This window comes from Thamnophis elegans, chromosome 10, assembly GCF_009769535.1.
Source record: "Thamnophis elegans isolate rThaEle1 chromosome 10, rThaEle1.pri, whole genome shotgun sequence".
NCBI classification, from domain to species: domain Eukaryota; kingdom Metazoa; phylum Chordata; class Lepidosauria; order Squamata; family Colubridae; genus Thamnophis; species Thamnophis elegans.
The window spans coordinates 3660947-3687486 of record NC_045550.1 but is presented as its reverse complement, the minus strand read 5'-3'; the positions used below and the strand labels follow the sequence as shown (position 1 = coordinate 3687486).

Sequence of the window (26540 nt, the reverse complement as noted above, 5' to 3'; positions counted from 1 at the left end):
TCCCCAAAGCACATTAATAGAAAGTTATGTGGAAGGGAAAAGTGTGGAAGAAAAAGGTGTACAAGCAGCAGGGATGACTACAGCCTGGAGAGGAAAAGGCCATTCAAAAGTGTTGGGGACTTTCAAAAGGAGTGGACTGAGGCTGGAGTCAGGACATCAAGAGCCACCACACACAGACAAATCCTGGACATGGGCTTCAAATGTCGTATTCCTCTTGCCAAGCCGCTCCTGAATAACAAGCAACATCAGAAGCCTCTTACCTGGGCTAAAGAAAAACAGGCCTGGTCTGTTGTTCAGTGATCCAAAGTCCTCTTTTCTGATGAGAGCAACGTTTGCATCTCATTTGGAAACCAAGGACCCAGAGTATGGAGGAAGAATGGAGAGGCACACACTGCAAGATGCTTGAAGTCCAGTGGGAGGCTTCCACAGTCTGTTGATTTGGGGAGCCATGTCATCTGCTGGTGTTGGTCCACTGCTTCATTAAGTCCAGGGTCAACGCAGCCATCTTCCAGGAGATTTTGGAGCACTTCATGCTTCCTGCTGCAGACGAGCTTTAAGGGGATGCTGACTTCATTTTCCAGCAGGACTTGGCACCTGCCCACACTGCCAAAAGCACCAAAACCTGGTTCAATGACTGTGCGATTATTGTGCTTGATTGGCCAGCAAACTCGCCTGACCTGAACCCCATAGAGAATCTATGGGGCATTGCCAAGAGAAAGATGAGAGACATGAGACCGAACAATGCAGAAGAGCTGAAGGCCGCTATTGAAGCATCCTGGTCTTCCATAACACCTCAGCAGTGCCACAGGCTGATGCCATGCTACATTGGGGCAGTAATTGCTGCAAAAGGGGCCCAAACCAAGTACTGAGTGCATATGCATGCTTATACTTTTCAGAGGTCCGCTATTGCTCTATGTACAATCCTTGTTTTATTGATTGCATGTAACATTCTAATTTTCTGAGATGGTGGGTTTGGGGTTTTCATGAGCTGTAAGCCATAATCATCACAATTATGACAAATCACGGTTTGAACTATCTTGCTTTGCATGTAATGAGTCTATCTCATATATTAGTTTCACCTTTTAAGTTGCATTACTGAGATAAATGAACTTTTGCACGATATTCTAATTTTTTGAGTTTCACCTGTATGCTGTCTCCAGTAACTTTGGTTAAGATAAAAAAATTACCACCTTATTTTTCTCCCAGTTAATTGGCTTGTTTAACATTGTTACTAGAAATAAGAGGTTAAATTGTTTGAAATGTTAGTGCCTTAGTTATGATTGAAAATATTACCCAAAGTATAAAAAGTAAGTCTAGGTTTAATCTTTTTAAAATTAAGCAATTGTATTCTGAGCCTAAACTTTTTAATTGTATTAATGTTGAAAGGCATTGTGTTCGTTTTGCTATAATTTATTCTTCATTTATAGAGGCTAGGAAATCACCTCAAAAGCGTAGAGGTACAGAACTAGATCTTCTAGTCCAATCACTTGGAAAGAGGAGGAGAGTGTCTTTTGGTGGCCATCTGAGTCCTGAACTCTTTGATAAGCGCTTACCTCCAAACTCGCCACTTAAAAAGGGGGCCATTCCAGCAAGATTAAGCATGCCATTTGGAAACTCACCAAGAGCAGTTCTGAAAAAAGCTGCAGAAGTAAGGCAGTCTGTAACACAGGTATGAGATTGATTGACAGAACAACTGATTGCTAGGAATATTTACATTTTAACCAAATAATTGGTCTTGTTCCCACAACAATATATATACATGTTTGTCTATACTTCACTATTCTTCATACTGAAAACTTTGTATTTTAAATAATGTATCTGTACAAAGATGTTAAAACAATTGATCCGAAATTTTAAATCATGGAATTTACAAAGATTTTTTGGGGGGGAGGAATATAAGCTATGTACTTCTTAGTATACCTAAATATTTCCTTAGAATTCTTTCTGTGTGGAGTTGGTGATATATTGCACTTGAATGCTTCTTTTCTATTTAAAAAATTGCCGATTTTATTTCAGAGTAGTGTAATAGCGAGATGGGTAGCAAATAAATGTCATAAATAAAATTGATAAATCTTTTGGTAAAACATTTATCCCTATTTTATTGTTAGAAACTCCCAAAACAAAATTGGGTAAATATTTCACATTCTGTTAAAAAAATGAAAAACCATCCAGCAGAAATCTAGCCATCTTTGGTTATTGTGAATACTATTGACTTTTATTTTTAAATTAGAACATTTTTCAAAATAATAACATTCATCTTTAGAGCTTGCCAAATATTTATTTGAGAAAGCAAATTTCTGAAATAGTTATTTCACAGAATAGTGGAGAGCTTGGAAATCTTTGTAGATACCTGTAGGTATCTGGGATACAGGAAGTTCTCTCTCTGGGGATAATGTTCCAAGAAAGTCCACTCTAGAGCTAGACTATGAAACCCTCCTTGCTCTGGATTATTTACTTCCAAAAATATGCTAGAATATCTCCAGAATGGCCAGATCTGTGTTCTGAGCAAGATGGGACAATGCCTAAAAATAGCTGACTTCTCCTTTTTTTATCTACTGCTTTGCATCTTTTCATAGTTTCATAAAGTTGCTAGGTAATAGATTTGAAAAGAAGTTAATTTTAGTTTATATTAAACAATTGGCAAATGAGAAAGGTTTAGAGCTAAGTGTTGTGTGATTTTATTTGTTTTTTATACTATCACAGTCTTTTGGACTATTGGATAGAATGTTACAGTTAAAAAAACCAGCAGAATGAAAACAAAATACAATTCAAATTGGAAAACCAAAATTGAAATGGGAAAGACGAATGACAAGAGGTACCAATGATATTACTGAAATGCTGTTAAAATAATTATCCACTTTCAGTAATTTCCTAAAATCTATTGAAAGGATGCACTTCCCATAATTTGGTGCGGCTGCAAAAATGCAGCCGCTCCCTAAATGATGTAATAAGGTTGTGTAAAATCTGGTTAGAGGAGACTCTTCCATAGATAGCCAAGCGCCAAGTTATGAAGAATATTGACACCAGCACTTTAAATTGTGGTTGGAGCTGAAATGGTAACCAGTGAAGGCTCTTCATTGTATGTGTGATCTGCTCTCATTGGAACCTAAGACATGCTACCCCACTCTGGACTAATTGTAATATCCTTATAGTCTTCAAAGGCAACCCTTTACAAAATATTGTGGGTTTTTTTGTGAATGTCTAATTGTTCCATTCATTTTTCTGAGAAGTTCTGAAGGAAATAGATATGATTGCTGTTTGTTCAAAATCTAAAGTTTGATTTTTGTGTGTGTTGCCTATTTGTTTCCCTGCAGGGTTCCTTTGAGAGGAAGCAATATGAAAATATTGTGTCAAGGCAAGCTGACTTAGATAGTGTGCCCCAAAGGCAACAGTGTATCTCTGATCCTCATGTTGCAAGAAGTCTATCTTCAGAGGCTGAAGCAACTTCTACACAAGAGAGGCATACGGATAGCTTAGTCAGTGAATTTAAAAAAGCAGCATCTAATGCCACTTCATCGTTAAGGAGCAAAACCTGTACGAGGAGAAGTTCTATAAGTAGAAAAAGTGGAACTGTGGGTACTATTCGTTCCAAAAGACGAAGTGGTGCTTCTGAAGCCAACTTGATGGGTGGGTTACAATTGTATATATTGCTAGATAATTTGTAAAAACAGAATTAAACCTTTTATGTTTCAAGCACAGTATGACTTGATTATATATCAAATATTTTATTAAAAATGTTTAAGGTGAATAATCTTCAACAATTGTTGTTTTAGTTGTGAAGTCTTGGGCAGAAGTAGTGAAACAAGGTGTTCCAAAAGTGCAACTGAAGTCTGCTTCAAAACAGGTGTTTAAAACAAGAAAGACGAAGAAAGTGGCATCAAAATCATCAAAGGTAGAGGCAAAACAGATAATCGTATAATTAATAACTTTTTTCCAAGTGCTTAACTTCAAGAATCTGGATTTTAAGTACTGGGGAGATCGTTTTGATTCTTTGTTAATCCTAAATTCTATCTCTAGTATTTCTAGGTACAATTGTCTTTTATTAATGAAAAAAAGTTTTATATGGGGTAGTTTCAATCTATTTTAAAACAGTTTAAGATCTTTTACTTTTAATTGAAGACAGTATTTTCTATTAGTGCATCATTTTGGAGAATGAAAATAACCTGAATTGCCATGATGAAATATAAAGATAGAAATGCATGCTTTAGAAATTGCTATTTCTAAAATTAAAAAGAATTGGGGAAAGTAATGAATGTATGAATGTTTATATGTAATAAACAATAGAAACAAAGCATATTTAGGAACCATGAGATAAGTGGGATATAGATATTATCTGTAGGCAAAAAGTAGCAAATTCAAATAGGCCATACTTGCCACTCAAAACACAGATTAAAGTAAGCTAAATAATTGTTGAAAATTGCTTTAAAAACAGCTAACAGAAATACCTGAAGTAGATATAAGTACATGTCAATTTCACAAATATAAAATTTCACTTTTCTTGCTGAAGGCAAAGACTGGTAGCTTTCACAGTAATAAGGGTTCAGGCAAAAAAACAAACCACCACCTGAAATTGATTAACCAGAATATATATCGACATCAGACAGCTTTCTAAAGCAGTGTTAGTTACTGGAATAAGATATATTAAATGATTAAAATATTTAACAAATATTGATATTGCAAAATTTCATCATATGAATGTATTAATTAAATGTATTTGATACTTTTAAATGTGATCATCACAATTATATATAAGAACTTGCATGCTTTTTTATCAGTCATGAAATAATAGAAATATTATTGCATGATTGTAATAACCTTCCAGTTACTTTTTCAGTATGAGAAAAAAGTGCTCTGTCTGAATAGCTACTGAGATAAAGGCTCAATATATGTTGTTTCTTTTGAGCAGCAAAAAAAAAGATTGAAAAGAAATGTAGATAAATAACATGGTAAAAATACTTTCTCTGCAAGGAAAAATGTTCTGACATTGTCCTGTACCAGGGCCCAATGAGATTATCAGTACTTTGGTTTAGAACAGTGGTTCCCAAACTTGGCAACTTTAAGACTTGTGGACTTCAACTCCCAGAATTCTGGGAGTTGAAGTCCGCATGTCTTAAAGTTGCCAAGTTTGGGAACCACTGGTTTAGAAGATGGCATTGTTCTCCTTTTTCAAAGAGAGGTTATACTAAGAATTGTATTATGTATGGAGAAGAAGAAAACTTGTCGTTATGAGGATGACAACTTTAAGCCAAAAATGTTATTTAGTTTTTCAGCAGAAAACCATCCTGAATGAATTAGTAATAATGAATGCCAACTGGAAATACAAATTTAGATATACTTATAATTTGAAAATTTAAATGGGTATTTTAAAATCTATAGATTCTCAATCACCCAGGTCATGGTTGTGCCAAAAATGCTTTTCAAAAGATAACTGAACTTTTCATTGAAAACATTTTGCTTCAGTTCTGAAGAAACTTCTTGGATAAGAAGCAAAAAACAAGAAAGTCCAGTTGCCTTTTGAAAATCACCTTTGGGACAGCGTTTTTAAAGTTTATATCTAGTAAATTTTGTCAATAATATTTATAGCTGATTTGAGTCTTGGAAGAAAATTATAAAATAATTTAATAAAAGTTAATGGCAACCAGACGGATTAACTTTATATTCCAAGACTTCTTTGTTGTTCAAATATATAGAGTCCTTTCCCATACCAAAAACACTGGTTTCTGATTTTTACCCAATTTAAACTTTATCCTTTACATTTCTAAAGGTTTGCACTTTATCTTATTTTAACTTAATTCCTTTGTTGGTGAACTCCTTATTGATTCTTCTATTTTTAACTTTAGTTTTTATATTTTTGTCTCTCTGAATACCCCTCCCCCCTTTTCCTGGAAAACTTGTATTCTTTGTTTTTTACCTTCAGGGACTTTGGTTAAGGTTGGAAGCTCAAATTAAAATAGCCATAACTCTTATTCTGTTGATACCACGCTCATTCCCATCTCTCTCTGTCCTTGTAGTAGGGCCAGATTCATCTTTTGGTTATTTTAACTTCTCTTTTGAAAAATTCTCTTTTTTCTTATGTATTGCAGTGCATTGTACTGCATTGACCTGGCTGTTCCTGAGATAGGATAGGACAGGATGGAACAGAATAAAATGACAGTTGGAAGGGATCTTGGAGGTCTTCTAGTCTAAACCCCCTGCTCAGGCAGGAGATCCTATACCATTTCAGACAAATGATCTAGTAATTTTCAGAAAGTGAATCTTTCAAAGTCAAGGACTGGGGACCAGATCCAGCCCAAGGGGTGTTTAGATCTGGCCCACAGGGCCACTCTTGAAACAGCAAAGAACTGGCCTGCGGTGCCTCTGTCAGCAAAAAATGGAGCTTGGGGGGGCGGCCAATTCCCCCCCACCCCCCCGGCTTCATTTTCACTGACAGAGAGTTGTCAGAAGTTCTCGCAGGAGCCCATTTTCACTGGCAAGAGCGCTCAAGCGTCCCCAGCACAACTGATGTTAGGCTGGCCACACCCACCTTGGCCATGACTCCCGGCTCTCCCTAGGTCAAACACAATCTGATGTGGCCTCCATAAAATCAAGTTTGACACCCCTGTTCTAAACTATAAGTGACATAGTGAAAAAACAGCTTGCTTTCTGGCAATTTTTTTTTAAAAACTGGATTGAATTGGATAAAAAATGGATTAGTGTCACATGGAAAGGAGAAAAAGAACTTTCCAATGTTTACTGGATGGTTCTGCCTCCAGAATGTTGTTTGTACATTATTGAATTCTTTCCTATTGAAAGGATATATTGTCCCAGAATTGTTTGAAGCAAACTGGAAAACTTGATGGAGTTTTAGCCTATACAAATTGGCCAATTAAGACTTTTCTCTAAGATATAACATATTCCTCAGAACTGAAATAAAACTACTATTATCACTAGACGTTTAAATTTATATTTGTACCTATAGTGACATGTTTCATTAAATTGATTTTTAATATATTTCTTTTTAGAATAATTCTTTAAAAACACCAAAAAGAAAAATTAGTGGTCACTTCTCAACAGGACATGCAAATTCTCCTGCTCCAATTGTGATTGGAAAAGCTCATACTGGAATTTTGAACGTAACTGCACAGGTTCCTACAGTGATGAACAATTATCCTTTGAAAAAGCATTGTGACCTCAATGAAAGTTTTACAGGTATATTTTTGGACTTCATTTAATATATGTGCCAAATGACATGAGTTCATGTTTCCTGTTTAAAAATTAAATATGTTATAGATAAAAAACCTTGTATGTTATATGATAAACTACTTTGTATAACTCTGGCACTATATAGAGACAATCAGCATTAATATTTAACCAGATGATAATAGCAATTGCTTTTTAAGGATTCAAAAAACTGTTCTCCTACACCCTAGCACAGTGATGGCAAACTTTTTCAGCACTGAGTGCTGAAAAAGGAGCGCACACACGCTTGTCTGGGCCAGAACACAAAAGAGGAGCTGCCCAGGGGGGGATGCTCACACCAAAAAATGAACTTCTAGATTCCAGTGCGTGCACGCGCATTGGCAAGCTAGTGATCTGCTTTCTGGCACGCATGTGCGTGCCGGAAAACAGAAGACTAGCTCTTTCAGTTTCTGGTACTGTCGCATGCAGAAAGACCAGCTGATCATCATGTGCACATGCGCACCAGAAACCCGGAAGAAGAACGGGCAATGCCATGGTTGCCAGGTGACATGGCTCCATGTGTCACTTCGGGCACACATGTCATAGGTTCGCCATCATGGCCCTAGCATGTCATTTATTTATTGCAGTTTATTGTATGTTTCCATTATCTAAGATAGTGGTTCTAGATAGCTTATAGCAGTTAAAACACAACAGCAAAATAAAATACATAACTAGGAGGTTCAGGCCCAATCTAATTTCTGAGGGAATGGTGTTCTAAAGCAATGGCATCATGACAGGAGAGGTTCGTTTCTTGGGTCCCACACGGCGATGGATGTTCCTTGATTGATGGCACCTATAATATCTGCCAAATAGCCAGAAACAATAAGAGAGATGTCCCATCCCCTTCTAAGTTAGAGGTTGATAATTATATAACTTAGATAAAAAAGCAGAGTGGGGTAGGGGGTTTTTTTTGTACTAAATTATGTGTGAAAGATAACATGTATAGATACTGTTTTATAAACTCCATGCTGATAATCCGTTATCCTGATTTACAAAGGACATCAGCAATATCTGCTTGCCTTTGATCCCAGCAATGGATGATAGATGGATATAGTACTGATATCAATTGCTTTGTTGCTAATTTAGAAAAAGTGCCTTAGAACAGACAGAAAAAAATAATTGCGTATCCAACACTTCAAAGCAGCTGTATATTTTCCTGGGGATGTGTGGTTCCTTTTCTGATCTGCCATATCATGCAGATGTTTTAAAGAGTTACAGAAAAGCATAAGTTTGCTTATGAAGATGCTCCTAAGTCTGTTGAGATAATATAGATGGAAATACCACATTGCAGTGTTTTTTTAAATACTAGTGCATATGCTCTTACATTTTGTCATCTTAATGTTCAGAAGAAATTCAGACGTATTAGCACCTTTTTCTGTGGTGAGCAGGCATCCTTTGTAAACTAAAATAATATGGTTGCATTTGAACAGCCTGCAGAGAACAAAAAGAGCATATAGAAAACTGGCAAAGAGATGATTGTTTAGAAAAATCTGCCAAATATCAATAAAGGGATAGTGATCAATGAAATGATATTTAATAAAATATAGATAAATGATCTGAATTATAATAATGAAATAAGGTTAATAAAAGAATGTAACAAGCATTTAAAACATTGCATTCAAATCTAGGAAAAAAAATACCAGATTCCCCAAGAGCACTACTTATCTCTTTAGAAAAATGTCTCAAGCTATAAATTTGGGTTTTTTCTGCAGAACTCTAATGTTAAGTTGGAAATTATTCTTCCACGAGCAAAAGAGATTCCATTGGTGCCATGCATCTACGCATGCAAATAACCAATTGCTAAGTTTTTTTTAAATTGAATATTATGTGTGTGTTTATCTACAGAGAGGAAATAAAATAAAGATTGATTTTATTGATTAGAAATTGATGTGTGAGAAATTAAATTTGCAGTGGATTGCTTTTCTTAAAGGGTACCAATATATCAACTCCTTGCTTTGCCAACAGATGGTGCTACAATTGTGTAAGAATGCAATCCATTAGCAAAGTACAGTGTAGTATAATAGCATACTTACTGATATAATTGACCACTGTGTAAACTATTTCCAGTTCTAGAAATGAGGCTTAAATGATCATAAGCCTGAACTCAGTCTTTATATTTTTTTCTGAAGAATTACAAGAAACTATCTGGTAATAAGAGATTCTCAGCAGAAGGGCCATGATCAACGACAATGTTGATGGTGGATCTTTGGTGCATATTGCGGTATTAACAGTAATAATGGAAACTACAGAAATTTAGAATTGAAAGCAATACTACTCTTAGGCTTAAATCCCTCAGTTCCTTAGCAGCCTACATTTGGACCCATTTTGTGAGGAAGAATCAAGATTTCTGAAGAAAGATTTGCAGATGTTCTTCAAAATTTCAAAACAGAAAAATTGTATAAGAAGTCCTTATATAATTTAAACTGGTGCAAAATAATCATGCATACTCATCTTTATATTATTTAGTTGCAATATAGCATACATGGAACCCATTCATCCAGCTACTTGTGCTCTCAAGTTCTATGGCAAACTTTCCCTTTGCCTTTAAAAAAAAAATTATCTAGATCAGCACTGAGCAAACTCTCTTTGTTGGGTTGTATGCTTAACTCCTTGTTTCCTAACATTTATCTCCCACATCACTTGTCCATCCTAAACCAAGGCCTTAGTTTCCTACATCTGAGGAAGAAATATGTTTAAATGCCTCATGTAAAACAGTAGCTTGATTAATATTGCTGAGATCAGAGAAACACTCAAAATGATACCCATACAAAAAGCCAAGCTTTGTTTTATAATCAGAACTCGAAATTGCCATATTGAACTAAAACATTTGTGCATCATACTAAATAATGGATTATTATTTTCAGTGTGAGATTTACATAGTTTTTCTTTGATGTCCAGTCTGTCTTTATTGCACTACATAGTTTAGTTGGTTTGCAAAATTATATTTTAAATTTAATGTAATTAAAACAAAGCATAAAAAAATAAAAGCTGGCCTATTAAATCCAACATTCATGTAAACTGTCTCCTCCCTCCACAATTAGATTTTAATTAAAAGTCATTTAATATTTGAACTGCTTTCCAACATGCTATTAGGGAGGAGCAATTGAATTATTGGAGGTAAAATATTAGACATTAATGGGGCATATACATAGAAACGGTGGCCTTGCTTCCCCTAATCACATGCTGTGAGAGAAATGCCGTCTTCCCCTTTTTTTAATTTATTGTGTTTCTGTCTATTACATTTGATCTGAGACCCAGAAATCTCTCTTTCTTTGGATATACTGGGGGATTTTCTATTGGCTGGTTCACCATTTTTGGACATATTCCTTTCAACAGCAGTTTCAACAGAAATGAGATCATTAAGCTATGTAGCTCTTACACCCTCCCTCCCTATTGTCTGCAGTCAGTTTAGGGAAACCTACCATGCCTCATTGCTAGGGACAATCAGGTTGTCAGTTGTATTGGAGAGTCAAGGGACTCATGGACCTAGATATGAAGCAGCACATAGCATATTGATTATGTGCCACTAAGTTATCTTTGACTCCTAGTAACAAGATAGATTTTCCCCAAGTTGATCTATCAACAATGCACTCATCAACATTGCAATCAAATCCATCCGTCTTGCACTGATCTTCTCTTTCCTAGCATTAGAACGTTAGAACATAATACAATAGAATGCATCTGTTTTTTTCCTGTTAACACCTTACTTGTGGTTTCATACTTTTGGATGAGAGAAGCATTTCTTGCTAAGTTGTCCTGCTGATGCAAGTACTTTGTTTTCTTGAGAGTTTGAAAAGTGACTTCCTCTCCCTGTGGGGGAAGCATAGCTGAAGAGAGTATCATCGTGTCTGATGTTTTGCAGAGCATTTCAGCAGGGGCTGGCCTGACAAATGCCAAAGATGAAAATGCAATTGCTCCTCAGTTGATTTTTATTCTTTTCTCCAAATCTAATTGAGTCTTCCAGAATAAGGAGCATTCTACACTAATGATAATTGATGAGTTGTAGAAAATACTCCTTTAGCATGAGATGTGAGTTTGCTGGTGTTGTTGATTGTTCGCTTCCTATGCCAGTTAGACAAAGAAAAGAAATTGAAATAAAATAGCAATTAGGAATTGACTGCCACAGATTTCTGGATACTGTTTTCACACAGCAGTTTCAGTTTTCTAAACAAACAGGTCTTTAAGGTTCTTACTCCAATTAACATCCAGTCCTTTTTTGGCCCTAGGAATAGTCAAAGGTTTTCTAGTAGCTTAATACCCAGCTGCCAATTCCTAGTTCCCAGATGCATTGGGTTGTTTTCATATAATTAGTGGGCCATATGGACTTTAGCAAAGAAGTCCAACTATACCTAGATACAAATGGGTGACTGGAAGTAGAATGCCAAGCCTTTGAAACCCACTTCTACGCCATTTTTATCCTGACATCTTTCAGAACATCAGTGATCTAGATATGTAAAATAGTTTTTTTTTTTTTCCTACTGAAGCAAGAGAGAAGAGATTCAGCTTATTAAGGCTTACTATCTTTTGGAAATTAAGACTTTTTGTAAGCAAGTATTTCAAAAGACTTTTATAAAAGAACTATATCATTGCTACGGCTCAAAATACTTGACTGGGAGTTGTCTCGAGTTATAAGATGGATGACTATATAAATGTTTTAATAAAATAAGATTGGATCAGGATTTGAAATCCACTCATTCAAATGGCTGTCTCTTTGCATTGACTTCATCCATATGCACCTATTCATATTCCTTTGTAGAAACTTCTTTTCTGATACCTTCCTGTGTTGATAGATGTATTTAAGATTGCAGTTAAGTTATACAAAACCTGTTACATCAGGGTTTCTCAACCTTGTCAACTTGAAGATGTCTGGACTTCAACTCCCAGAATTCCCCAGCCAGCATTTGCTGGCTGGGGAATTCTGGGAGTTGAAGTCCAGACAACTTCAAGTTGACATGGTTGAGAAACACTGTGTTACATATACCGGTGAGCAGTTCAACCAACTTTTCCATCAATGCTTTGCTGAGTATATTTGAAGAATAGCAACAAGCTCCTAAGCCTTTACTTTTGTGACAAAATTCAGTCTTAATTCAGGGGTATTATCAGATGCTTCATTTGATACAAGAGGCTTGTAAAAAAATATTGCCTTGTTTCTAACTCTGCTTAGAAAGAAATGCCCAATTATTTGGATTGATTTTATGATATTTTTAAAGCACTCTAGCCAGAAAATGCTGGGCTTAGAATGACATTTTTTTGCTGTGGCTGGAGAATATTGTCCACTTTTTAAAAGAATTTTGTCTGTACTAGGAAACAATTCCTTAATGCCTATTTTCTAATCTATGTCATCTATCTTTAGACTTGGAAATTGCATTGACATTGCTTTTCAGTCTCAAAACTATAAAAACTGTTAGCACTTCCTTACTGTCACTTTTTATTCTCACTGGAGATGTGGATAAAATGGGGGAAATTATTTTATTTTGAATCCTGAAAAGCTCACTGGTTTCCAGAAACTTATCAGTTTCTGATAAATAGTAATAGATTGGTTAGGGTTGAGCAGAACCAAAACCCAAAGTGCAATTGTTCCATATTCCAGATGAAACCCATTCGAGAAGAGCAAGTATGCCAGTCCTTCTATCCTTTCATTAGTTTTCCACTGTATCCCATACATCCATTAAGGCACCAGTCTCCTGAGCACATTTCCTTTTCTCCCTTCAGTCTCTGCTCCAGTAGGAGCACAGGTAGTCCTCGACTTACAACAGTCCATTTAGTGACAATGGCACTGAAATAATGGCTTAGAAGTGTTTTTCACACTTGAAACTATTGCATCTCCATGGTCACATAATCAAAATGTGAACACATGGACTCATTTATGATGTTGCAGTGTCCTAGGGTCATGTGATCACCTTTTGTGACAGACAAACTCAATTAGGAAACCAGATTCACTTAACCATGTTGCTAACAGTGATTAACAACTATGGCAAGAAGGGTCGTACAATGGGGCCTTATTAAAATGGGGCAAATTCACTTAACAATTGTCTCATTTGGGAACAAAGTTTTGGGCTCAGTTGTCAGGGAATTGCACAACCAGTGTCCAAACTGAGTCAGAGATGCTGACACAAAATTGTAGTGTTAAATAAAAAAAAAAATATTTCCAGTAAATAAAAACGGGAGCATCATCAGGTAAATTAGCAGGAAGATCATGAGGTAAATCTATGGAGAGCACACAGAGGAAAAAACGGGAAACAAGGAAACTCCCCCTTTGCTCTCAGCAACCAATCACAGCTCAGACTCCCTCACGCAGTGGCCAGCTCTCTTTCACCAATTGGCTATAATTGTTCTTACCGCCCAATCCTTCACTGCTCCAGCTATTACATTTTAAATACCTTAACAATTGTTATAAATTGAGCACTACCTGTATTGCATTTTTTTTTTATTCATGGAAAACTATATAAATTGCTCGTGGTCCAAAGATCCTACTTTAAACAAAGCCGTCCTTTAACTGGGAAAGCTGCGGTTCGTGGTCCAAAATGGCATTTTAAGCAAGGCTGCATTTTTACTGGAGAAATTGTTGAGGCAGCATTCACTAGCCTGGCACTTCCACTCCAGCAGTCATAATAAATCTTAGACTTCAAACAGAGGAAAAGGAAGATGGTTTTTTTTTTCTTCCTTGTTCTGTTAAACATTTATGAGAGATACACATTCATGTATAGGCACACACCATTTGTTACAAATCGTATTTGATAGGCGTAAGTCATTTTGACAGAAATCTACTTACAGTTGCTATTATACTACTATAGAAGTTTTACTTTATTTTGCAAGGCAAATTAATTACTTAAGTCATAATTTGTAGTAGAATTTGCTCTTAAGTTGGTGTTTGATAGAAAGTAACCACAATCTCCTGAAAGAGCTTGAAGGAGGAATTTTTATCCTGATAAATGGTGTTAAGTCCTTTACCTTTAAATATGCTATGAATATTAATATTTAAAAATAATGCTGGAATCTGATTGCATTACAAATCTAGGGAGCAATCAAGTGAAGAAAATATATTCTTTATGGTTATATCTACTCTTGCATTTAATTACATGCTAACTGAACATTAATAGATTTAAATGCTATTTGCAGGGTTGGCTGAAATGTTCTGCAGTCCACCAAATGGAAAAGAGAAAAGTTTTGTACCAGAAACTCAGATATCAGAAATAAATGCATCAGAAGAATTTGGTATGTTTTATTGTGTATACATTCTGAATAATGGCTTCAATACAACCATTTAGCATAATTTAATTTTAATTAACCACATTTATATGCCGCCCAATCCCAAAGGACACCGGGCGGCTTATAAAAATAAAGAGAGAAAAAAAGACACATAACGAAAGAAAATGGTTTAAAATAGCAACAAGTCATACATTCATTCTAATCGGGGCTGGACCTCAACAGTGAGGTCAACAGCCCCAGGCCTAAATTACTTTATCATTCGTCTTAGAGATAAATACTACAAATCAGTGAGGTTTGGATTTTAGAATGGAAGGAAACCTCTTCTGCATCAATACTTCTCGTTTAGTTTAGTTTAGTTTAGTTTATCTTGTATGCCGCCCTACTCCCGGAAGACTCAGGGCGGCTAACAATAAGAAGGGTGGGGTGTACAAAAATAAAAACAACAATTAAAAATTCAGCAACAGACATAACATCGGATGGGGCTGGATAATTTCTGAAACTGCTAAGGCTATGTGGAGCTCTTCACTTATTGTTGTAGAAATTTCAGGTCAGTCTTTCCTGGCAGTACCCATCAGAATTTCAGGTGTTTCTTTAACAACTGTGCTGCTTTAAGTAAGAAGAGAATCTGCTTAGAGATACAAGCCAGATGAGCAAAGGCAGAGAATAATGGTGTTTATTAAGTCACTGAGCTACTTCAAGTCATAAATACTGAATAAAATATAAGGTCTTATCTAAATAAAGTTTTATGATGATGTGATAATGAAAACAGGATATAACCTGTCATTCCTTGTGTTACCCTGTAAAGATGTTTTAGGGGGAAAAAATAATTTACCCAACTGAGATAATTAAATTCATTCAAGATACAACAATTTTAATGGCTTCAAATCTAGGTGTCAGGTTGGAGAAATACATAAAACTATTTCTGTATTTGATTTCACAATTTATATTAGTAGAATAAACATACTTCCCTTCTGATTGGTAGAAGGTTTCCTAGATAGTTGTAGATTTTGGTCCTCTGTTACTTAGAAGTTGCCATGTTTCAAATACTAGTTTGCTTAAGGTTCAATCCCAACTACAATATGTATGTTTTCCATTATAAGTAACAGTTACTTTAATTTGACTTAATTTGTTTTTAATATTCTTGGTGTAATTTGGTTTTTATGTTTTTGTTTCATTCTAAAACATACAAAGAAAAATACATAGTTATTTTAAGTAATATTTCTTCACATTCAAATGCATTTTCGTCAATGTAGTTAGTGAAGTTTCATTACTGTATCATTTTTCTATTTCTATTAGAAAAAAACTCTGTTTTGGATGTTAATATTTCAAGCCAAAAAAGAGCTTACAAGAGCAGTAAAGATGTAATATCTCCAGCACTGGAAGAAGTATCACAAATACCCATTCATGATAATTTAATGGTATCACTAAATGAAAGAAATATAATGGGAATGGAAGAAAAAAACCTGCAACAAGAATCAGAACCAGGCAGACAGGTTTTGGAAATCAAGAGACTCTTGAAGACAAAGAAGGAAAAATCTGAACCTCTTGAGGCTCTTTCAGGGGTCAAGAGGCTCCTGAGGACACCAAAGAAAACGTCAGAGCCAGTCGAGGCGCTTTCAGCAGTCAAAAGACTCTTGAAGACACCTAAGCAAAAGTCAGAGCCAGTCGAGGCTCTTTCAGGGGTCAAGAGGCTTTTGAGGACACCAAAGCAAAAGTCAGATCCAGTTGAGGTGCTTTCAGCAGTCAAGAGGCTCTCGAATAGACATAAGGAAAAGTCAGAGCCAGACGAGATGCTTTCAGAAGTCAAGAGGCTCTTAGAGACACCTGAACAAAAATCTGAATCTGATGAGACGCTTTCAGGAGTCAAGAGGCTTTTGAGGACACCTAAGGAAAAATCTGAATCTGATGAGACACTTTCAGGGGTCAATAGGATTTTGAGGACACCAAAGCAAAAGTCAGACCCAGTTGAGGCGCTTTCAGCAGTCAAGAGGCTCTCGAATACACCTAAGGAAAAGTCAGAGCCAGACGAGATGCTTTCAGAAGTCAAGAGGCTCTTAGAGACACCTGAACAAAAATCTGAATCTGATGAGACACTTTCAGGGGTCAATAGGATTTTGAGGACACCTAAGGAAAAATCTGAATCTGATGAGACACTTTCAGGGGTCAATAGGATTTTGAGGACACCAAAGCAAAAGTCAGACCCAGTTGAGGCGCTTTCAGCAGTCAAGAGGCTCTCGAATACACCTAAGGAAAAGTCAGAGCCAGACGAGATGCTTTCAGAAGTCAAGAGGCTCTTAGAGACACCTGAACAAAAATCTGAATCTGATGAGACGCTTTCAGGAGTCAAGAGGCTTTTGAGGACACCTAAGGAAAAATCTGAATCTGATGAGACACTTTCAGGGGTCAATAGGATTTTGAGGACACCAAAGCAAAAGTCAGACCCAGTTGAGGCGCTTTCAGCAGTCAAGAGGCTCTCGAATACACCTAAGGAAAAGTCAGAGCCAGACGAGATGCTTTCAGAAGTCAAGAGGCTCTTAGAGACACCTGAACAAAAATCTGAATCTGATGAGACACTTTCAGGGGTCAATAGGATTTTGAGGACACCAAAGGAAAAGTCAAACCCAGTTGAGGGGCTTTCAGCAGTCAAAAGATTCTTGAAGACACCTAAGGAAAAGTCAGAGCCAATTGAGGCTCTTTCAGAAGTCAAGAGGCTCTTAGAGACGCCTGAACAAAAATCTGAATCTGATGAGATGCTTTCAGGGGTCAAGAGGCTTTTGAGGACACCTAAGGAAAAATCTGAATCTGATGAGACACTTTCAGGGGTCAATAGGATTTTGAGGACACCAAAGCAAAAGTCAGACCCAGTTGAGGCGCTTTCAGCAGTCAAGAGGCTCTCGAATACACCTAAGGAAAAGTCAGAGCCAGACGAGATGCTTTCAGAAGTCAAGGGGCTCTTAGAGACACCTGAACAAAAATCCGAATCTGATGAGACACTTTCAGGGGTCAATAGGATTTCGAGGTCACCAAAGCAAAAGTCAGACCCAGTTGAGGCGTTTTCAGCAGTCAAGAGGCTCTCGAATACACCTAAGGAAAAGTCAGAGCCAGACGAGATGCTTTCAGAAGTCAAGAGGCTCTTAGAGACCCCTGAACAAAAATCTGAATCTGATGACATGCTTTTAGGAGTCAAGAGGCTTTTGAGGACACCAAAACAAAAGTCAGAGCCAGTCGAGGAGCTTTCAGCAGTCAAAAGACTCTTGAAGACACCTAAGCAAAAGTCAGAGCCAATCGAGGCTCTTTCAGCAGTCAAGAAGCTCTTAGAGACACCTGAACAAAAATCAGAACCTGTGGAGGTGTTTTCAGCAATCAAGACACTGAAAACACCCAAGCAGACTATGGCGCCTCTTGCTGATGATATCTATACTAAATCTAGGTTATCTACTGAAGAAGTATCAAAAGACATGATTGGAAGTGTTACCAAAAATAAAACACAAATTATGGAAGATACAAATATTAATGACATTACTGAGGAAGTTAAGGAAACTGTGAAGACAATAGAAGATAGAAGAAATAATCAAATGATGTCAGCAAAAGAAAGATTTGAACCCATGAATAATATGGTTGGCAGCAGTCAGACATTGAAAGCATCAAAATCTATGCCAACTGATGACTACTTGGGATTGCAGAAATTTATGGTTGAACCTCGAGAGAGTTCTGTAATTCCTGATATAGGTTATACAGGTGTCAAAGAAACGTTGGACACTGAAAATGATAAGGTATGTTCATTATATCAAATATTTGTACTCATTTTTATTTAGGTAGCCCATAATTTAGTAACTAAAAAGAATTCACATAATCCATTTTTATTCCATAATAACATCTTGAAATATTGGGATCAATTATTTTGATCCCAGAAAATTCAAATGAAAATTCGATAGTTACTTTGGTTTTAGGGCTAAACATTGTGATCTTGTAGTAAGTAGCTACTTCAATTTTTAGAACTAAAATTGCAATATTTCGGATTCTTAATTATAGCTGTTAATACTTCAAAACAGATTTAAAATAAATCCTCTGCTTCTTACTGTCACTGCCAGCAGTAATACTTCATATTTGAACATATAGTCTATCATGTATTACTATATTTTTAATATACATAATATAAATTTGTGTAGCACCCAATTTCTGCTAATATAAAACAGGATTATGTAAAACATTTCCTTGAGAAGCATAGCTTCTTGAAATGCTATGCTTTGCCTATACATGCCTGTTGTAAGTACACTTACTTTGATTTCCTGGCAGATATGGCACAAGTACAGTCTGCGTGCACTCAAGAAGGAAATTTGGAACAATGTTCAGCTGCACTGTTTCCTAAGCCCAGCCTTACAAAATACATAGCTGTATCATTCAAGGAAGGGTATGGGACATTTTTATTTGAGCAATAATTTGATGTCTGCTATTTTAATAACTCTAATATTTATAGGATAAAATGCCGGAATCTCTGAATTTTGTGGAAGAAAATGGATCTTATACCAGTTCCAGAAATAAACTGGGTAAGTATAAAGTTTATTTCATTAAAATATGCTTTGTATATTCTTTTCAAAGAATACTATAATGTAGGTGAATGAAGATGTGGTTCTGATTTGTTCGTGCAGAAACATTTTGTCTAAATTTTGACATTTTACAGATTGTTTCACTACAGTGAATATTAATGAGAACTGTTTTTTAAAAATTAGTAGATCTATGAAAATTTAAAATTAGTAAAAAATTTAGAATATAAATATTAGGACAGTATTCCAAAAAGAAGTTTTTATATCATTAATGAAATACTTACATAAATGTTTCTCCAAAGTAAAAAGAAAGTCACGCAATTCAAAACTTCACTTTTCTTAATGACTGTGATCCTAAAAATATATTTGAACATGTTTTATTTCAGACTCCATGGAAAGTGTGCCTGGAAGTTGTGAAGCAAACCTGGAAATGAAAATTGAAAAAGAATCTCATTTTCCAGTTACAAAAAGTAACAGTAGTGTTCCAAACCATGTAGGCCACATTGCATGTAATTCATTTAGTGAATTGAAAACAGAGTTCAACAACAAAACAACCAGAACAATCTCTCTCTCTGAAAACTACGAGCCAGATGGAATGAGTTTCAAAAATGAAGCCGAAACTGATTTTGTAAAGGAAGCAGCTGAAAATTCTGATGCATTAAAACCAGAAAACCCTGAACCACTTGCTTCGGCTAGAACTAGGAGAAAGAAGATAAATGACTGCAGTTCTGCAATAGATACAAAGATGATTCAGAGGCCTACAAAGAATAGATCAACATCAGCTAATTGTGAGCAAATCATTGAAAGTTTTGACAGCCACACAGAACTAAACCCATCACACAAATCTGAAAGCAATTTTACAACAATTGAACCAACCAAATTATCTAAAAGAGGAAGACCAAAAAAGCAATACGTTGAAACAAATGGGAATATAGGATCTGACAACATAAACTATACTCAGGAATTAGAAAAATCTTTAAAGGAAGTAACAGTGGAAAAACAGCCTGTAAACAGGAGAAAAGTGCCAACTAAAAGAAAAGGAAAAACTGTAACAAGTATGGATTTGGAAGAAAATGGACCAATTCAAGAAAACGAAAGTGATTTAACTGCCAAAACAAGGCTAAGATCTAGAAATGTAAAAAAGAGTGCAAGTGATGTAAAGACATTTGCCAAAGGTAAAGCGAATGATACAGTGTCAGAAGAAGAAAGTAATAAAAGAAATAAGAGAAGAAAGATGGCCGCAACAGAATCAACATTAATCACAACTTTGAATGCAGATAGGCATGAAAAGCAAAAATGTACAATATCTAAAATATGTAAAACCGAAGCTTCAGAAAATAATATAACAGCAGTGGAAGAAAATTTAGTGAAGAAGAAAAAAGTACAATTTCTACTTAGGGAGTCCTTTAAGGCTTCTGAAGAAAAATGTGCACTTAGTTATGAGAGTAATATTCAGAGAGAAGAAGAAAGTCAAACTGAAAACATTTGTAATGGGATTCCAAAGGTTTCCCTAGAAATCATGCAAACTCCTGTGGAGCCCAGTCCTCCCAGAATAGAAAAGCTATCAAGAAAGAATCTGCGTAGCAGAGGTAGAGGCAAAAAATCAGTTTTCAGTCCTTCTGTAGAAAGTGAAAACAATCGGGCCTCTGATGGGAAAGATCATGATGTGATTGTCAGTCTAAAAGAAAACCAGCCCAGAAGAGGCAGAAGGAGAAAGATAGATCAAGTTCTCCTCAAATCTATTCCTTTAGAAAATAATACTTCTGGAGATTCAGCAGTGAGCAAATGCCCTTCATCCCCAGGCGGATGTTCTTTGCCACAAGTTCAAAAAGAAAATTTTGAAGAATCTGAAATGTTGCCATTAGAAAATGTGCAAAGTCATGAAGGGCGCATTCCGCCAAAAAAGGTAGTAAAAGAAAATCCACCCAGGAGGGGAAGAAGCAAGCAAGTCAACGAAACATCCGGTATTAAAGAAGCTGATGTCCAAGGTCCAAATATGGCCATCAGACAAGAGGATAATCAGTCCAAAAGGACAAGAGGGAAGAGAGATACTCAAAAATCCTGTTCACTGAAGAGCCAAAGGACAGTGAAAGAGAATCCACCCAGGCAAGGCAGACGTAAAAAAACTATTTCTGGTGACGTTTCTATAAATTCTGACAGTGCACACATAATCCCTATAATAGAGGAAACTATGGATGGCAAAAATGCTTGTCTTGCAAAGGAGGATCAATCAAAAGTAGGTAGAAGAACAAGAAACACTGTTGTATTCCATAAAATCCTTTCTGTCAAAAACGACACTTGTCCAAACAGAGGGGAACATTCCGATGAACAGCCAAATGAAGATTTGAAGACAGCAAATAATGCAAGTGAGAATTTCACCTACAACTGTAGAAAAAGGAAAGCTGTTCATGAAATTTCAGCGAACTCAGTTTCTTCCAGTAAAAAATCTGAATGTATTGATGATGACATTCAACAAAATGGAAAGAAAAATTCAAAAACTGTATCAAAACAAAATACAACCAGAAATAAAAGGAAACGATTAACACCTTGTGGAATGATGAATGATGAACTAAGAATTAACAGTAAAAAGAGTCCACTAGTAACAGATAATGTTGGTCCTTTAGAAAACAATTTTGGAAAACACCAATCAAAGAAGCAAAGAGAAGAAACAAATATTACATCACTAGTTTCTCCCTCCTTGAAAGTGAGTATCACTTTGTCACCATTATCCTCTAATGAAAATCAAAATGGAAATTGCAAAGTTTCTGTTGGGAAAAGGGAATTAGCAAAACTTTCAGGTACATGCAATATAATGACACGCTCTCTCAGACGAAAGGACATTATTCCAAAAGAAGAACTTGTTCATGAAACCCAAAACAAAGATTTGCAGAAAACAGCTATGGTAACTGTGATAAATCAAAGAAGAGGTAGAAGAAAAATTAATAAACTTGAGGCTGCTGAAGAAAAATGTTCACTATCTGGAGGCAGTGATAATTTTCCTAATGAACAAATTCTAAATAATGTTTCAAATAAAAAAGTCTCCTTAATGGGCAAGGCACCGAAAGTTCCTCAAATAAAAACCATGACTCAAAACATCAATAAAAATGATTCATCTAATTATGACCAAAATAAAAATCTTAAGCACTCAAGTATGCTGGTGCAAAAGAGTTCATCAGAACGTGCGAAAAGAAAACAGATTAACAATTCAGAAACAAGTACCATTGCTAACGTGGTGAAAAATGTAATTCCGGAAAATAAATCAACGGTATCTAAAACAGGTATGTTATCTTTTATGACTTAAACTAGTAAGCTTCATTCTTACTCTTTAGAATTAAAGAGATAATCTAGTAAAATAGGTTTTCTCTTTGTCTTTCTGCTCCCAAATTCTGTTTGGGATTTTCAGTTGTAACATTATTCTGGAATCTTTATTTATTATTTATTTATTTTATTATTAAAATTTATATGCCGCCCAATCCCGAAGGACTCCGGGCGGCTTACAAAAGAAAAAGAGGAAGAAAAAAATAATAAGAGAAAAAGTAAGACAGTTTAAAATCACAACATGCATTTACTCTAACCGGGGCTGGACCTCAACAATGAGGTCAACAGCCCCAGACCTGCTGGAACAGCCAGGTCTTAACAGCTTTCCTGAAGGCCATGAGAGTGGGTAAGGTCCGGATCTTTGGAGGTAGTTGATTCCAGAGGGTCGGAGCAGCCACAGAGAAGGCTCTCCTCCGGGGGGCCCGCCAGCCAGCAGTCTGGCTGATGGTATCCGAAGGAGGCCCAATCTGTGGGATCTTACTGGCCACTGGGAGGTATGTGGCAGTAGGCGGTCTCGCAGGTACGCTGGCCCTAAGCCATGTAGGGCTTTAAAGGTAATAACCAACACCTTGAATTGTGTTCGGAGACCAATTGGTAGCCAGTGCAGCTAGCGGTGGACAGGTGTAATGTGGGTGTACCTCGGTACACCCAATATCGCTCGCGCGGCCGCATTCTAGATTAGCTGCAGTCTTCAAACGCTTTAATATCAATAGAGCACAACAGTTTAAGAAGGGCGCGACCTGAAAGGGCCACAAACCAGCCCAAATCAATATCCAGGTTTTGCATTTTAAAATTCACTCTGGGACCTCAGTATCAATTCACCAGAAGATTATACACAAGAGTAACATTGAGAAATTAAGTCAGTCCAGATCAATGTATACACTTAAAATATGAGTAGTTTTTTTTCTTGACTATGGACATGCAACTTACAACTCCACTTTCCTCACAGATGCAGGAATTATCAGAAAATTCTGAAGGGCTGTTTTGATAATTGGTCTTTAGTTACATGTGTGCTGTATATCTTTCAATTGAGTCTATTGACTGTTGAAGAAGGATATTTTGTTTTGCTCATAGGAATAGACTAAATTGTCCTACCCAGAAATGCAGTGTTCTGTTAACACTCCCAGATAATACTCTTTTTTTAGCCTGAAAATTTGTAGATGTGTTATGATTACAGTTTTCAAAACTCTTGGTATTATAGCACCAATATATCTAAAAGGCGTTAGATTGATTAATGCTATCACAGTTTGAATGAAATAATATAAAATTAACTACTCGGGCACTGTTATTCTGTTCTGTACATTTTGGAACTTATATTTACTAAGGCTTTAGAGAAATAATAGCATACAGCCCTCCTTTGGAATTTCTTAAACATATGCTGAAGATTTTCTTGAATTTTAATTAATTTTAATCATATTGGATTATTCCAAAGTTCTGTGTGTGTATGTCTGTTCCAAATAATTTACCTTCTCTAGGAAGAATTCTTGTAAATATTGGTATCATATACCGTTTTGTTTTTCAGTACATACAGTGCAAACAAGAGGGAAAAAGAAAAAGAAAGAAGAAAATACCACTCTGTCGGCTGAATTGCCTAAAGAAACCGAACGCAGGACAAGAGCAAGCAAAAGAATAAGAAAATAGATTATAATATTTGTTCTGAGTGAATTTTTTAATCCAAAAAATTACGGCCTTAAAACTGCGACATTTGAAATGCTTCAACATTTGCTTCAGCTTAACCTATGACATTGATAATACCTAATGCAAATATTTTGTAAATAGCTTTTTAAAATATTTTTTAAGATTTTTGTTGAAAATATTAAAGGATTAAGATTTTAAATTTTAACTGTTTTGATTTGTGTTTTTTAAATGCGAATGCTGCTGTACTTATGTGTTTCAAAATTAAAAACATACATAAGCAGTATTATTTTATATGATGATCTAATTGAAGCTAAGGTCTTTGCCACATTAGCAAAGGTTAGTCACAGTTCTTGGAATAATACTTATGTTAGCTTTTCTCCTACGCTGTAGTAACTGATGATTACACAGGTCTGCAAAAAAAATTTTTTCGAGAATTGTTTTGGTTATTCCACATAATATTGTTTGGTGCGCTGAATCCAAAAATGGCCTCCATTTTGTCATAGGACATTACTTTTCCTGACAATTTAAGTAACTGTTAAATAAGGCAATACCTCAAAATAAATGGAAATAGACTTATAAAATTAAAGTTTTATTACAATATTTTCATGAAAATCCTTTTTTGAACTGAAGTGAGCTCACCTACACACACTAAACTCGATTCTTCCTTGTGAGGCTCCTCTTGGTGCATTTACGCTTGTGAATAGCATCTGGAATGTCTCTGAAGCATCCAACAATAGTCTGCCAGAAGAACTTTATGAGAAGATACCAAAGTTTCTTGGAGAACATTTTTTTCACCAACTGTTAGCACCCTCGGCTGCCAACTCTTCTTGGTCCAGTGATTTTGTCGGTCTCGACTGTCCCATAGACGCAGAAAACAAGGGTATTTGGTATATCCAGCTTGTTGCCCGAGCAGCATGCACAAGACCTTCAAGTCCCCACACACTTGCCAACCATGGTCTTCATATTTAAGTTTACGAAGAACCAATTCCAAGTCCTCGTAGGTTTCCTTCAAGTGTACGGAATGACCTGAGAAAACAATTTTGGTCTTGTATCATCTTCAAAGTCAGAACTTGATTTGTCATCTGATTCAGGTTTGACTTCACCTTCATTGGAGCTAGATATCTTTTCCAAGGTAGCAGGGGGCTTGGATACTGGTATATCTGTGCCATGGGTGATGAGATGAATTGTTGAGTGAAGATTGGGGTATGAAATGGAATGCTTCCATTTGAAATTAAACCCTTTCACACCACATGAACAAAAGTAACAGTCATCACCAGTGATATGCGGTGAGGTTTACGATTGGTGAGGCAAGAGCGCGGCTGCAGCGAGAAGCAGCATCCCTGTCGCTGTCCCCGACAGGTGTCTCGTGTTTATGTCCGCCATAGACACAAGACGCCTCTGTCGGACACAGCGGCAGGGATGGAGGAGGCAGGGTGCGAGATGGCGGCAAGAAGCAATGTCCCTGACAGGCGTCTCACATGTCCGCCATAGATGCGAGACGCCTCTGTCGGACACAGCGGTGGGAACCAAGGAGGTGGGAAGCAACAGCCAGCGAAGAAAGGGGAGAGGAGGAGGAGGAAAGGGAGAGGAGCAGGACAGGGCTCCCGGTGGGGGGGAGAGGAGAAAGGGAAGAGGGGCACAGCAGGCAAAAGAAAGCGACAGCCCGCCAGCAGAGGCGAGTAAAAAACCCACCTGCTGGCGGGCTGCCCCTCTCTTAAGGCTGCTGGTGGGCTGCCCCTCTCTTAAACAAGGCTGCTCTCCCCCTTCCTTCTCTTCTTAAACACACTCAAATTGAGAGAGTTTGAGTGAATAAAAAATTACAATTTTGAATTCCTCCATCCGACCCACAAACCTTTTCCAGCTGTGTCACAGAGGATTTCAACACTCCTCTTGTCTGCCATGATGAAAATGTAAAAAGAAAAAGGCAAAAGCTGCTGCTGCCAGAGCAGGAGGAGGCGAGAGAACCACGTGCCTCCTTTGCATAAGGAATTTTTCGCCTTTTAACCCTTGCTTAACTGCTCAAGTGATCATAAAGATAGAGTAAAGGAGGCACGTGGTTCTCTCGCCTCCTGCAGTTAAACACTAAGCAGAGTCATCCACTGTGACTGGCAGCAACTACCTCAGCCTTTTTCCTTTTAATTTTCATCATGAAAATGATGAGGCCCTGCCTCCCCTGACTGCACATCCCTGGTCATCACTATGGTTCTTTTGTTCTTGCCATACCATAGGAATCCCATAATGGAAAGATGTTTTCTTACCCTTGAACCAGTTTTGGAGGTCCTCAACACACCGTTTACACACTTTATGAGGCGCCCAAACTTTATCTTGATCTCCAATTTTTAGTGCAAAGTGATATTTGACAATTTTAATATTCAAATTTTGTATATGTGATTGGTGGATTTGTTCTAATTTTGTTCATTTTTCATTTTTACTCCTTTTAATCTGACATTTAAATTCTACATGTCACACTGAATTGACTTCTCAGCTACCAAACATGTTTAGGAAGCACTTGGCAATTGTAAACTTGCAATCTAACACTTTTAATCTAACAGCAGCTTTACTTGCTAAGATGTTCATCCATAAATTCAGAGGTTATTTACCTGTGTCTCTTAG

The 26540-nt window shown here is 36.6% G+C and overlaps 1 protein-coding gene across 3 annotated transcripts in view; it reads left to right on the top strand.

Moving 5' to 3' along the window:
• The window catches only part of MKI67 (marker of proliferation Ki-67), a 33656-nt gene extending 9549 nt beyond the window's left edge, over positions 1-24107 (top strand). Inside the window, exons 9-19 of one of the 3 annotated variants that reach the window (XM_032225837.1) lie at positions 1428-1669; positions 3315-3627; positions 3774-3892; positions 6753-6755; positions 7002-7188; positions 14338-14433; positions 15724-17137; positions 17198-18200; positions 18905-18974; positions 19358-22249; positions 23812-24107. In XM_032225837.1, coding sequence (XP_032081728.1) covers positions 1428-1669; positions 3315-3627; positions 3774-3892; positions 6753-6755; positions 7002-7188; positions 14338-14433; positions 15724-17137; positions 17198-18200; positions 18905-18974; positions 19358-22249; positions 23812-23930 — 6458 coding nt within the window. In that variant the 3' untranslated portion in view covers positions 23931-24107. Of the gene's footprint in view, positions 1-1427; positions 1670-3314; positions 3628-3773; positions 3893-6752; positions 6756-7001; positions 7189-14337; positions 14434-15723; positions 18201-18904; positions 18975-19357; positions 22250-23811 lie in introns of all 3 variants that reach the window. The other 2 variants (XM_032225835.1, XM_032225836.1) reach the window with 2 other exon arrangements.
• The last annotated feature ends 2433 nt before the right edge of the window (positions 24108-26540 follow it).